This window comes from Camelus bactrianus, chromosome 17 (genome assembly GCF_048773025.1).
Source record: "Camelus bactrianus isolate YW-2024 breed Bactrian camel chromosome 17, ASM4877302v1, whole genome shotgun sequence".
NCBI lineage: Eukaryota > Metazoa > Chordata > Mammalia > Artiodactyla > Camelidae > Camelus > Camelus bactrianus.
In genome coordinates this window covers 34,124,477-34,138,701 of record NC_133555.1, presented here as the reverse complement: position 1 = coordinate 34,138,701, position 14,225 = coordinate 34,124,477, and the positions used below count along the sequence as shown (strand labels likewise).

Genomic DNA, 14,225 nt, shown 5'->3' with positions numbered 1-14,225 from the left:
GTAGCCACAGGCAATGGCAGCAGCCACCTGCCCCCTCCCCACCCAGGGCCGAGGAAGTGCAGACTCTGCCTCAGGCTGTCCTAGCCTCTCCTCTCCCTGTGGGTCTCACTGGATATCTGGTCACCCCCTACCCCCCACCAGCATCCACTGCCTCACCTGCCGGTTTTCTCTGCTTGTGCAAGGAAGGCAGGGAGGAAGGAGCCCAGCCACACGGAGGATTCCTTCCAGCCGTTCCCAGACTGACTACAGGTGGCTGCCCAGAAGTTCAGCATGCTTGTAGACTAGAGATCTGAATCTGGAAATGTTTTATTACTCTAGGTTGAAAAGTTTAATCATTTTAATTCAAAGTTGAAACCCTGTTGAGAGAACTCCACCAGTATTTATGACTGTGGCCTTCTCACTGAAGGGTCTGTTCAACTTTGAAATGCCAGAGCAGGACCCTCTGTTCTTTGATTCTGCTGTGTGTTATGAAATCCTGTATTTCTTCAGAAGTATTTCATTTTGTTTAAAGTCAAAGGTCAGGGTGACTCAGTGTTCCATGAGCTGGGTGTTTTTGTAGAATGAGCAGTAAATTTATCTCCTAACAAGGCTGGGTTAATTAAAATTATACTGCCTGTCTCTGGCAGTCATCAGGAAAGGATATTCTATTTCTTATTTTATTCCTAAGACTTTTTTTTTTTTTTTTTTTTTTTTATAACTACTGTGTTCCTGCCAAATTTGGTGAGCATGACACAGCCCAGGCACGTCCCTGGAGCACACAACGTTTTTGGCTCTTTGGATGCTAATAGAGACGTATGTGGCTACACAGGGGAGGATGTGGTAGGAGGTCTGTTGGCCTCGGGCCCACCTAGGGGTTCCTCCCTCTGATACAACTCCAGCTACAGCCTGAGGATGGAAATGAAGCCAGCTGCAGCCCCTAATTGTCTTGACATTCGAGTACCAACTTAAATGTCACCTATAGAGAGGCCTTTTCCTGACCTCTTCTGAAGGAGCTCGCCATACTCACTGCCCACACCCTTACCCTGTTTTAATTTTCCTCACACAGCTCCATCTGAAATGATGTATGAAATCACTATTTTTGTGCTTTGCCCACCTTACACAGTGGAATATAAACTCCAGAAGCAACAGCAGCATCTGCCTCATCCCTACTGTATCCTCAGCAACCAGGAGAGTGTCTGACACTTGATAAATACTTGCAGAGGGCAGGGATTGCTTGCTTATCATTCAAACTGCTCCTGGCAGCCTGTCCTGAAAGTTGGGTCTCTTGAGCATCTTTTTACAACTTCCCTTTTTTGTCTTTTGTTTCAGAAGTTGCAAAGGGCTCCTGATGAGGGTTCTGTAAGATGCCCATTCCTCTCTCCCAGGCCAGCTCCCACCTAAAGTGCCCAGAAAATAACAGCCTTTTGCCCTCAAAAAAGATAGTTGCTTCCTACAAGGTTAGAGCAGTTCTGAAATTTTTCTTCATGCCAGGCTTTAGGCCAAAACTCTTCAATAAATCAGGCATTTTCGAACAGGCCTATCACAGAAAGTCCTTCCCCACCAGGATTGGAATCCACTGTCAAGTAGACTTCCTGAATAAAACTTTGTTCCCTCTATAAATATTTAGCTGGAACCTAAAATACTAATGTTCTCCCACGTACTCCAGGGAGAAAGCAAATTGCCAGAACCTCAGAATGTCCTGGGATGACAATCTTTTTAGTAACGACCATAATCAGGTGCAGCAGCCTCCCCGGTTTGCTTTCCTCATTCACCGGTCTTCACTGCCACATTAAACGTCTTGTGCCTCAGTTAGGTGAGGTACCACGGGGTACTGGGTGAGTCCCTGGCTGGCCATTCAAGAGGAGGGAGATTGGCTTTTTTTGCAAATCCTTTTCATCAATTTCTTTGATCCTTAACAGCTCACAACTCCTCCAGTTGCAGGATGGTGTTGCTGCCCCAACAGCACATTCCTGGGTGCAAAGGCAGGAACAACCCCCTTGACCCCAAGGTTGTCTGTCTCCTTCCTCCAGGTCTCCGGACCCCTTGGAGTCTTCCCTGGGACTGCGGGGTCCAGGAGAATGCCAAGGAGCCAGGGCAGAGGGTGGGGGGTGGCTCTCCCACTTCCCTAGTAAGGGGAGCAGGAGGCATGGGGAAGAAACCCTGAGAAGGTAGGCTTGTGTGCCTGATTGTGCTGGCTGGAGCCACACAGAGACAGAGGCTTATTAACCACAGGGGCCCCCCAGAGCCCACCTGGCAAGAATACAGACTCCAGTCTTGACCCATGTGGCTAGACAGCCACGCCCAGGAATGTGAGTAACATTGCAATCCGGATGGGGCTGAGTGCAGGGTCACCGTTCCAGCCCTTGGACATCCTTGAATTATCCTCTTAAAAGAACTGTTGCTCTGCTCCCAGGGCTCAGCTGTGACCTCCCCTCCTCGCTGGACCGTCACTCAGCATTCACTCGTCTCTCCTTTTTCCTGTCCCTTCTTCCTTGGCTTTCCCACTCCCTCCGCCCCCCAGCTTCTCCTAGCTTCTACAGACCAGCTCCTGCCTTAAGTATTGCTACAGCGGTTATCAGTCTGCATACAGAGCTGGTTTCTAGTGACTTTGGCACCAACCCGGTGGGATGCATCCAGGGGACCTGGAAACTCCTCCTTATTGGACTAAATGGGCCCAGCTTCTCACATGCCTTGTGCTGTTGCTTGAACTTGCAGCTGGCGACTAGCAGGTTCCAAAGCTCCTATTTATTCTTGAAGCTGCCTTGTTTCTATTTTGATTCTGCTAATCCAAACTGCAGTTTGGTGTTTCCACGGAAACAATTCAGTGATTGTTTGGTTTGCCAAGATGAACTGCAGGGGAGAAAACCAAATGACGTAAAACATTTTTAGTTTCTCAAATAACAATGTCTCCCCAAGAAGTCTTTGGTCCCAGCTCTGTGCAAACCTGAGGAAGTTTTATTAAAATAAATGTTCTACGTTCCTGTTCTTCCTCCAGATAAATCCCTGGAGATCCACTTTCCAGACTCCTGCTCTGTGCAGATGAGCACACATCTGCCTGCTGCCCTGAAGTAGATGACAAAGGCAGGAAGGTCTCCTTTGGGCACCTTGGGGAGCAAGGGATACAGAGACAAGAGGCAGAAGTCCCCAGGGAAGTAACCATGTGGCCACCCCTGCTACTCTGGGACTGGCATGCCAGAGGCTCAGGGCTCACCTGCTTTACTGAACAGCTGTGTTTCTACAGTGAGGAAAAGCTCCTCATTTAAGGATTCCAGGATGAATTAGCCCTTCGGAAAATCTGAATTTTCACGTAACAGCTTTGCTAAAACAGAGGTATATTGGTCTATCCAGCCAAGGAGATCCTGAACCCTTCTCCCACCACACTCCGACCTCACGGGCTGCAGGCAGTCTCTGCTGCAGGCAATAAAAACCTTCTCATTCTAGTCCTGTAGGGCTAGGGCTGGATCCCCATTCCTAGCAGCCACTCCCTCTGCAAAACCTCTCCTGGGGAATGAGAACTGAGCTCTGAGAAACAGCTCGGGGACACCTAGAGCTTCCAGCCCTGAGTCCAGCACCCACAGGGAAGGGTGGGCCCCCCATCAGCGCCCTGCTGAGCCCCCCCACCCCCTCCGCAGCAGGCCTGGGACCTGCCCCAGGCCCCAGAAACTGTGATGGTCACCTCTGGGCAGGTGATGGCTGCTTGGTGGAGATGAGGGTTTTCAAAACAACTCTATCCCTGCGCACAGGGGAACAAGGTCGTAAGGAGAGTAGGGCTTGGCGTGAGGCCGCCATTTCTCCTGCCCTCAGTGCCTGCGCCCCTCGCAGACCTGCCAATGGCTTTGTGTTGGCAGAGCATCTGGAGGGTCATGACCCTCTGTGGTCAGTAGGAGCCACTATGAGGAGGGTCTAGGGAAGAACTTACCATTTAACGTGTCCACTGCAGATAAATTAAAAAATACAGACAAAAAGGGGGGCGGGTATAGCTTAGTGGTAGAGCGCAGTGCTTAGCATGCACGAGGTCGTGGGTTCAATCCCTGGTACCTCCATTAAAAATAATAATAATAAATGAATAAACAAACCTAATTACCTCCCACCCAAAAAACAAAAAACAAACAAAGAAATACAGACAAAAAAATTACTTAAGTCCTCCTTGTCCCTTCTCTAACAATTTTCTGCCCATGTGCTCACACACATCTCTCAAACTTGGGATCGACTACATTAAAAATTTTTTTAATTTTAGAATAACAGATTTACAGAAAAGTTGTAAAGATAATGAGTTCATACACCTTTCACCCAGCTTCTTTTTGTCTTTTTAAATTTTTTAAAAAATTTTCACCCAGCTTCTCTTAATGTTAACATCTTGCATAACTGTGGCATATTTGTCAAAACTAAGAAATATTAACTAACCTTGAGACTTTATTTAGATTGCATCTGTTTTTTTTTCCATTAATGTCCTCTTTCTGTTCCAGGACGCAGTCCAGGATACCACACTGCATTTACCTCAGTGTCCGTCCACTGCTCTGAGGCAGTTTCTCATGCCCTTGACAGTCAGGAGTACTGGCCTGGTATCCTGCAGAATGCCCCCCGGTCTGGGTTTGTCTGATGTTCGTCTCCTGATTAGCTGAGGGATGAGGGTTTGGTAGGAACAGCACGGAAACAAAGTGCCTTTCTCATTGCACCTGCACAAGGGTGGGCGAGTGCACAGGACATCACTGCTGGCCCACCTTCGTCGTTGGTTACACGGCGTCTGCAGGCTCCTCCACGTCATCTACTAGCTTTCTCTTCCCTGCTCTAGTCCTGGGAAGCCAGGCACAAAGTCCAGCTCACCCTCAAGGGGTGGTGAGGCAGGGGCTGGGGGCTGGGGATTAAGCTCCATCTCCTCCATAGGGGAGTGTCCACATCAGCACGTGTTATTTAGAGAGCACTGCTGGGAGACCTGGATTTTTTGAGTATCAAGTAGCCAGACATCTCTCCATCCAGACGGCCCCTTCTCCCCACAGCGGGGTAGCAGAAGAGGCTGTGAGCATTTCCTCTCATTTGTTCCTGTCCTTCCTGCTCAGGAAGAAAACCCTGGTCCCCAACTCTAGTCTGAGTACTTACTGAGGATGCCGCCACCTGCAAGGAATGAGTGTCAGGTGGCCTGGGAAGAGCCTCTGGTTAGCTTGTCCTGCCCTCTACCCCAGACAGGGCAGTGGTGGTGGCTGTGCCTGCAGGGGAGGCCCGTCTAGCAAAGTGGCCAGAGGCTAGTTCTCAGGGTGCACAGGTGCCTGGTCTTGCAACACTAAGGAGTAAGTGCACGCAGGTCTCCAGACCTGCAGTGGAGGAGTGTTGCCAGCTCTGCGGCCTGCCCTGTGCTGGGTCTCTGGACTAAAATATGGCCTGGTAGGGTGTCTGAGGCCTCTGGGCCTTCCTCCCCAGCTCTTTGTTTTGGGCTTTGGGTCTTACAGCCCCCTCACCAGCCCTCTCACCCACCTCCTCCCACATCAGCCTGGGAGGTGGGCAGTTCCCTGAGACTCAGTTTCTGGGAGGCACCACGCCTTGCCCAACAGCTTATTAGGTTTCCTGGAAGAACATCATGGCTTTGAGAGATTTGTCCAATAATTTCTAATGATGTCCTCTCTCTCTAGGGGTGGGGCTAGAGACAGCCCTGCTAAGTTTTTGCTGCTATGCTGACCTAAGAGGGCAGTGGCCTGATCTTTCCTTCATTCCCTTGTCCATTTGGCCCCAGCAGGGTCACTGTCATGGAAACCACCTGTAGCCTCCAAGGTGTCCAGGCCTGGAGTGGGATGGATGAGGCTCAGGATCTGTGCTTATCCCTCCCCTCCTCCCTCAGCTGAGGGCCCAGGTGTTGATGGGGGGGGGGGTGGTAGGGAGGCCTCATGGGAATGTCCTGTTAGGAGGGGACCAGGGATGCTGTCAGCCCCTTTGACACAAGTAGGAGGGTAGAAGGTCTTTGCAGAGGCCTTTGAGCTGGGCAGTGGCAGGGATGGAGGGACTGAGGGAAGGCTGGTCTGGACATGAGGGCATGGGGCACATGCAGGAGACAGGCAGCTCTATGTGCAGAGCGTGCAAAAGTAGCAGACGGCCTGGGGCCAAGGTCTGTCTCAACACCATACAGGCTGAGCTGACCTAGAATGGGCTGGTCCTGGGGGTATGGAAAGCCCACCCTGGTTGTAGCCCATGTACTTTTTCAGGGGCCCATGGAAAAGAACACCAAGAGACCAGCGGAGGCCCATGACCCGTACCTGCCTTGGGTACTGGGTATATTGAACATCAATCAAAAAAAAAAAAAAAAAAAAAGAGAAAGAAAGAAAGGGAGGGAGTAAGGAAGGAAGGAAGGATGGGAGGAAGGAAGAAAAGAAACATTCAAGATGTCAAGAAAAGTGAGAGAAAAAAAAACAACCCAACAACAATAAGAAACATTTTCAAAGCAAAAGAATTAAAAAAGAAAACAACAAAAAACCTGGGCTCTCAGCTCAAAAAGAGACACAACTAGAAGTTAAAAACATTGGGGGTAATTCAGATTCTGCCAACTCTTTGAAGAATGTGGCCCCCAACGACGACTGACTGCTCTGCACAGGTGCCCCATCCTCAGTCTCCTGCTGTAAAAAAGTCAAAGCTGAAGTCAACCGTCCTTACTCAATTTGGTATTTAAAAGAGGTCATCAAATTGTAGTCCTCTTCCAAGTCCAGAACAGTCTCCACGATGTTGTGATCATCGAAAGCCTGCTTGAGGCTGCCAGGGTCGGCATCCGAGGCCTCCTGAGGGCTGTCATCCACCAGTAGGGCCCAGGCTTCCTCCTTGAAGGGTGAATCATCACAGCAACTACACACGCGGTTCAACTCGTTTTCAAATTCTAGTTTTCCAGCCAATTCCTCAATAGTTCGAATGCTTGTATGGTCTTAAAAATAAAAACATTCAGCATTACAAATCCAGTGAGGGATTCTAAAGACATTCCAGGCGCAAGTTATAAACCACAAATGGGCAGCCACCTCCTGAGATTGGGCAAGGCCACCATTCGTGCCCCAGAGCCGGCGGGCTGCCGGGTTTTAAGATGGGCCTGGTGCCCTCCTTCTAAGCCCAGGCATTTATTGACCCCAACCACCTGCCAGTCTCCAAGGAAGGTGTAATACAGAGATGCCTGCACCTGTCCTGGCTCTCAGGGAACTCCCTGACCTGCAGGAATGACCAGACAGTGTAAGAAAAGTAGGATCTTTTGGGTAAGCAAAATGCTGCTTGCCATCGGCAAGGCCCCTGCAAGGTGAGCGAAGGTGGTGATCACTTCCATTCACCTCCTGGAGCTACTGGAGGAGACCTAGTTCACCAAAGCGGTGGGCTGGCAGGGGTCCTGCTTTATGGCCTTGGGCAAGTACCTCCCCTCACCAGGCCTCCTTCCATCCTCATAACCTGGAGACCCTTCAGAGCCAACAGCTTCAGGCAGCCCCCACGGCAATGTGCATATCCCTTAATTAGGAGCCTTTTGTCCACTGTGTAGTGTGTCACTTTAAAATAGGGCTCACGTAGTTCACACACAGAATATACAGGTGTATGTGTAGGAAAAATGTGACAGGATGCACATCACTGTGTTAATAGTGGCTGTCTCTGTGGTGGAATTACAGGGGAGCTTCTGCCTTCTAACCTTGAGTCTAACCTTGTATTACCCACCCCAGCTGGACCACTCCCCCACCCCATCTTCGCCTATGTTCTGTTTCCTTCAGAACTAAGCTCAACCTAGGGGGCTGCTGTCCCTGGCCTCCAGGGATTCGCTCTAAGTGTGCATTTATGAAATGACCCAGTTGATGTGTGAGCCCTCAGCTCATGAGGGCTCTAAGCACAGAGCCTGCCGTGAGCAAAACAAATCTACCAAGTCAATGGATGAGAAATAAGTCTGGTCTTTTTATAACACACTTCCTGACTCGGAGCCTGTGTGCAGGACCTGTCCTCCCAGGGAGAGGATGGACTGGCCCTCTGTACTCACCGATCATATCAAGCAGATCCTTTGTGACCTCATGGCTAGAACTGCTCAGTGGCAGGTTTGAATCAACCTTCAAATCTTTCTCCGTATCTTTCCTGCAGCCCCCAAGTGAAAAGAAAAAGGTGGGGCATTAGATCCTCTTTCAAGAAAATACTGGAGGGGAACTCAGTGTTAGATAATCTTAAAGACAAAATGGGTAACTTTAAACTGTCGTTTATGCTGTGATTAGAGGACAACTGGGAACTGCTAAATCAGGGAGGTTGACTAATAGCCTCATCAGAATGACTCATGAGCATCGGATTGCCCATTAGTGTCTGTGAACACCAGCATAAATATTTGTAGAATTGAAACAATTAAATGGCTTCTTCAGTCTCTGTCTACAGGACAGCTGTGACAGCAGGACCTTGAAGTTTCAGCCCACATGGTCCTCCTTGCCCCAAATCAAGATGTCTAGAACCAGGCAGTTTACAGCTACCTGGGAGAAAAAAAGGTCTAACGGAGACCTTATCCCAGGGAAAAATCTTAAAAGCTCCTGGGTGGGGAAGGGGAGCAGAGCAAGGATGAAGTCATGAAGCAGGGCCCAGCTATTCAACAGCCTCTCCCCAGAGGGGACAAAAAACACTGGAGTAAAGTGACTTCTAAAATCAGGTTAACATTCACTATCCCTGTCAGTACTGCAGTGGTTTCCATGACTGGTGAGACATCCTAGCCCTTCATACACACACACACTCAGACACACACTCAGACACACACACAGACACACAGACACACACACACACACACACACACACACACACACACACACACACACACGTTTTCTAAGCCAGATTTAGGATCTTCAATAGGTTTTTTCAGATATGAGATCCCCTGATGTAACTATTAACCTATCAGATTGGAGTCACCTTAGACTGTCTTTTTTCCAGTTCTCCCCATCTCCTGCCGCTCTCCAAAACTGCCTTTCAGGTGCCAAAATGGAGGAATGCATCAGGATGTTTTCCTTGCTGGTCAGAGGTTTTCTCTGGGGGCAAAAAGTGTGTGGCTTGGCATTCACGGGACCATGGTTTGGCGCAAAGGTAGGGCTCCCATTCTCGGGAGCACAGGGAAAAGGAGAGGAGGGAGCCGCAGAGGAGCAGGCTGCCAGCGGGTGCCTCCTGCAGAGGAGCCGGTGCGCAGGGAGTGGGGAGGAAAGCGGCGCTGTGTCCAGCTCCAGCCTCTGCCGGCCTGAGCACTCCTGGGAATGACTGACTCCTTCAAAGGCTCGGTCAATGGCTGCAGTCAGCTCCTTTCTGCATCTTCTCAGTTTTTCAGACATGTCTTTATTATTTAATACACTGGAAATGGAGAGCAACGCGAGAATAATGTGACAGATGAGGTTGCAAACCACTCCCGAATGGGGCATTTGCCACGATTTCCTTGCGCTTGATCCACACCACGGGCCAGGGAGCAGGGGGACCCACACTCCAGCCGCTTTCCTCCCCGGCGGTGGGGTGTTGGGTGAGACCCGCGGTTTTCCGGGGGGAGGAACCAGGATCTCACCGGAGCGCCCGGGCCACCGGGCCCTCTTCCCTCGGCTCCCACGCCCGCCCACCCTCAAGCCGCTGACCCGACCCCACCCTGCGCCCGGCCGGCCCTCGATGACCGCGCGTCCTCACCGAGCAGCGCGACCACACCGCCGACCCCGCCAACGGTCGCCGCGCGACCCGAGCGATCGCCAGTGCCCCCCGGCCCCAACCCCCACGCCTCGGGTTAAAGGTCAGACCAAAAAAGCCCCAACGACCCGGCTCTTTGAACCCACGCAGCGCGGCCTCGGGTGGGTGGGGGTGCGACAGGGACAAGTGTGGGGAGGCCAGGCCGCCGAGAACCGGCTGGAGGGGCGGGGACCTCACTTGTAACCAAGTCAGCAGCCAGAGCGGGAGCCCTTTTCAAGCCCAGGAAGGTTCCGTTCTCAAGCCAACATGGAGAGAAACCACTGGATGGGACACAGTACCTAGTGGTTTCCTGTACGGACTTCTTTTAGGTGAGATCTAATCAATGTTCCACTTGGTATCCCACTGTCTCAATTCATCAAGGATGGTGGGGGCTTGACAACTGCTAGGCTCCCGAGACTGAGGGCCAGGAAACCCCAACACCAAGTATCTTCATTTCATTAGGGGGAAGAAGGCTGGAAAGATGACTCAAAGGGAAACAGAAATGGGCTTCAGTGGCTAATTTTTAGGGAAATATAATCCCATCTCAGTGCACAGCAAGGGAGGAGACGACATCAAATTTACTCGAGGCTTGGTTTACTGTGGGCAGACTACCAGGGGGACCAGCAATCAGCACCAGAATCAGAAATCCAGGGACTCAGGGCAGCCTGCCCCAGGTCTTCACAGCCACACTGAGCTCAATTACAGTGTGTCCCTCTCCATTCTTTGGAATCCATCAGACATCCTCCACTGTGTGCCCCCACCCCTGATCCCCTTTCCAGCTCCACAGCTTTTACAGAAACTTCTCACCACCTGTATAAAAAAATAATAATTCAGCCTCTTGACATAACCCTTCTGAGCAAAAAGGGTCTTTTTTTTTCTTCTGCTCATAAAAGAAGGAAATTTCCTCATCTAGTTTTTAGATGGAACACTAGCAGTCTTCAATGTCAAAGATGTTCTCTGGGGGGATTACACTGGTGCTGTGGTGCAGGGTCACTGAGGCAGATCAGTTGGTGTCCATGCTGCAAGCCTCATCATCCCCCCGGCCCTGCTGTGAGCTTCCTGGTCTTGTCCCACCATCAGAGGATCCAGGAAAACTGAGTGAAGGTGTCTTATAAAATTCATCATCTCGACGCTGATAAAACAGCACGTAAGCTGCTTTTGTCTAAAACACAAGAAGGGAAAGTCCATTCACTGGTTGGAAAAATCAATCACTCCCCTCCCAGTTTTTCTCTTACTGTTTAGATCACACCACTCTTGGGGATCCACCATCTTGCCCTGTGCACCCACATACAGGGGTGACAGCAAGGACCCTTCCACCTGAGGCTGGCTCATACTGACCCTGCCCAGGAAGTGGGGACAAGCAGGGGCCCTGTGACAGACCCTGAGGAGAGCTGAGTGTCTCATTTAGGAAGAGTTGGGAAGGAATGGCAGCCGACTCTCTCTGCCACACCCAGCTCCCACTGCCCCAGCAGAATGACAAAATGACCAGCTAGCCCAGGAGACTCTTCCCAGTTCTAATCCCTAAAGGTAAGAATAGGAACTAGGTATTAGGGCCTACTCACCACTATCTGATCCTCAGAGGCCAGGGACACATTGCTATCATCAAAGTAATACCACTTCCCGTTCAGTTTGTTCTTCGCGTATGCAGTGTCTGCCGAATCAACAGAGAATACCCGATAGTCACCAGAGAGCTAACCTGGCTAGTTCATTAGGCTGGCACTCAACAGCAACAAAACTCCAAAAAATGAAACAGAGTCTGAAATTTAAAGTAATTTACATCTTATGTCCTAACAACCCAAAGATAACTCATACTTTAAAAAAAAAAATCTGTTCTTTCTCAAAAAGACACTTAAAGGGTAAAAACGGAGCTGCCAGGGATCAAGGTTTTAAACAGCAATTTTGGAAAACTAATCCAAAAAACAGAGGAATCCACTGTCAATCTTCATGGTGGCTAAGAATAATTGAGCTGGAGATCCACAAAAGGAACTGCCACTGTAAGATTTAAGCAAAACAACAGTTCTCAAAAACACGCCAAGTCAAACTCCCCCACTTCATCCGGGCAGATGGCTGGCTACTACTGCCTCTCACTCCCTCTGGAGCCTGTGGGGTAATCCCAGTGAGGGATACCCTAGGTGTCTGGGTTTGCAGAGCTGGGATGTGGACAAGAAAACTTAAATTTATCTTCCTCGAAAACGATGAGTCAAGAGTCTGTGGCTGGGTAACAGTTCCTCACATTGGTCCAAGCGTTTCACACAGCCAACACTTCAGGTTTTGATTTTACACTATTTCCAAGCAGGATGTGTTTACAACAGCAATCCCAGCAGCAATGTCCAATTCCTGCTCCACCCAGACTCTAAAGACAGAATCAAATGAAGATCTGGTTTCTAGTCTCAACCTGCTGTGTGGCTTTGGTAAGCTGTTTAACCATTCCTCACTGTAACATCTACTGTACCAAGTGAAGGTGAAGGTACAGGTGACAGAGGAGGTGCCAAGAGCCTGTCCCCACTGTCTGTGCTTGGTATTAACAGTGGCAATCTTGGTGTTAGACAACTGCATACCTAATGTCGGCCCTTACACAACCAGCCTAATCTCCTGGATGAGAAAACTGAAACATACAGAGGCTAAGAAACTTGCCCAAGTAGAATGTTTGTGTGTTAAAATAGCAATTTAAAATGAATACATTTGTCCAGTATTATACGAACACAGAGATCAAAATTAACTTTGGGAGAAAAAGCTGCAGAGAGCTAAATGCTGCAGGATGTGACGTGATCAGACTGCTAACAGCCACTCCAGCAGAGCCCCAATTTTCAAACAGGCACAGTCCTCTCCTACAGCTAGATGGTAGCCACGTGAGCAAGTTATAGCTGATGAGATGTATATAGTGGAGTTGAGGGGGACTTCTGCTTAAAAGGGAAGGTCGTGCTCTTTTTTCCCCATTGTTCTGATGGCCTGGAATGTAAACCTGAGGGCTGGAGACTGACCAGCCATCAGAGCCAGGAGGTGATATGGTACGAATGGAGAGGCAGGAGAAGAGACTGTTGGGCCAAGAGAAGCTTATCAGCATAGGGGAAAAGACGGGGGTTTAGGAAAGTTCCATAATCCACTGTGAGTGTACACAGAACTAACACCTCATGGTGTCATCTCCTGTGGTCCTGACAGTGGGTGTAGTGGCATTTATCATGGTGCGGATGCAACAGAGGAGACATGAGGAAACCCAGCTTCTCACTCCGATACCACTAACACCTTTCTGTAAACAAGTAACAAAATATACTAGGCCTTTTTATAATAAAAGTAATCCTACACATTATAGAAATCTTGGAAAAAAAATGAATAAAGAGAAAAAAGTAAAATTAACATTTTGGTATCTCTCCTTCTAGGCTTTCCCCTCTCCTGTCATAGTTTGTCTTTTGATTTAATGTAGTTGCAATACTACCTTCTATAATGATGTGATTTTGTGTAATGGTTTTCACTTACCGTATCATGGGCATTTCCCCATGTTATTATTAATTTTATCTTGCAATGGCTGTGATCTCTTCCACCAAGTAGACGGACAGTAGTGCCAACTGCTGATCACCAATACTGTCCCTAATTTTCCATTATTATACATAGGTGAGTATCTCTGCATATAAAGCTTTTTCCCTAAGTCAAGTCATTTCCTTAGGATAGATTCCCAGAGGTGGGTTACTGGATTAAAGAATATGAACCACTGTCCCACCAAAAAATGGAGGGGCAGCAGTATGGAAAACCCTGAAACCCAAGGCCCCAAGGAGCTGTGTAAGTCAAGTGCTTAGGGCAATGCCTGGAACACAGGGAGAGGCTGGTGAAAGATGACTGGCTGAGGGCACTTCAACATCTCAGAAGGAAGCAGATGCCTGTACTTACAGTGGCCAACCCCCATGGCTCCATAATGATTGGACACGGCAATGAGGTCGTACACATAAGGCCTTGCTGACAGGTCACAGACAAACTCCGACATGTTCAGAGCTCTGGGCACAGAAACCAAAAACAGCCCTTCAGTACATTAAACTCAGAGAAAGAAGTCGGTGCAACCCAGCAACCCCTTTCATGCAACAGGCTACAATACAGGGAGGCACTCAGGAACGAACTGCAGAAGGAATGAATGAACAGACCAGGCAGAAGGGGCGCTGGGGTTTTGTTCTGACCACTGACACATTCCAACAGAAGTAAGAAGCCCCCTGGTAACTCCAGCGCCAGACCTAACGGCAAGGAAAGGCTCTGGGCGCAGACCAGACGGCTGCAGCAATGATACAGAAATGGCTGTAACTATCAAAATTTAAGCTAAATACCAAAACAGGCCCCAGAAAACGTTTTTCCTACTATTTTATTTTGAAAATTTCAAACACACAGAAAAAGAAAAAAGAAAATTTCAAACACACAGAAGAATTTTACAACAAATACCTATATACCTACCACCTAAGTTCTCCCACTGACACGTCTATACTTCCTGCATCTATCTACCTACATTCCCCAGCCCCAAAACATTTTTAAATCTGCATTTTGTGGAGGAATGCCTACCTTGTTGACTTACTTTCCTGTGTCACTTACACCCTGTGGCCTGGCACCTG

General features: G+C 49.1%; 2 protein-coding genes across 4 annotated transcripts in view; both read right to left on the bottom strand.

Annotated features, from left to right (window-relative positions):
• Window positions 1-1,820: 1,820 nt before the first annotated feature.
• On the bottom strand, window positions 1,821-10,071 carry C17H3orf62 (chromosome 17 C3orf62 homolog). 2 transcript variants are annotated; one of them, XR_012500012.1, is made up of 4 exons: window positions 8,854-10,071; window positions 7,955-8,046; window positions 4,384-6,877; window positions 1,821-2,829 (listed from the first exon to the last, which is right to left on the bottom strand). XR_012500012.1 is itself a non-coding variant. In XM_010969189.3 (3 exons), exons 1-3 carry the CDS (start codon window positions 9,348-9,350, stop codon window positions 6,612-6,614), a joined length of 855 nt encoding a protein of 284 aa, XP_010967491.2. In that variant the 5' UTR covers window positions 9,351-10,071; the 3' UTR covers window positions 4,186-6,611. The 2 variants fall into 2 exon arrangements, 1 of the variants encoding a protein (XP_010967491.2); XM_010969189.3 differs by lacking the exon at window positions 1,821-2,829 and having other exon boundaries at window positions 4,186-6,877.
• Window positions 10,072-10,211: 140 nt separating this feature from the next.
• The window catches only part of USP4 (ubiquitin specific peptidase 4), a 33,286-nt gene continuing 29,272 nt past the window's right edge, over window positions 10,212-14,225 (bottom strand). For both annotated transcript variants that reach the window (XM_074344898.1, XM_074344899.1), the window contains 3 exons: window positions 13,522-13,625; window positions 11,202-11,290; window positions 10,212-10,801 (listed from right to left, as the gene is read on the bottom strand). In XM_074344898.1, coding sequence (XP_074200999.1) covers window positions 10,643-10,801; window positions 11,202-11,290; window positions 13,522-13,625 — 352 coding nt within the window. In that variant the 3' untranslated portion in view covers window positions 10,212-10,642. The remainder of the gene's footprint in view (window positions 10,802-11,201; window positions 11,291-13,521; window positions 13,626-14,225) is intronic.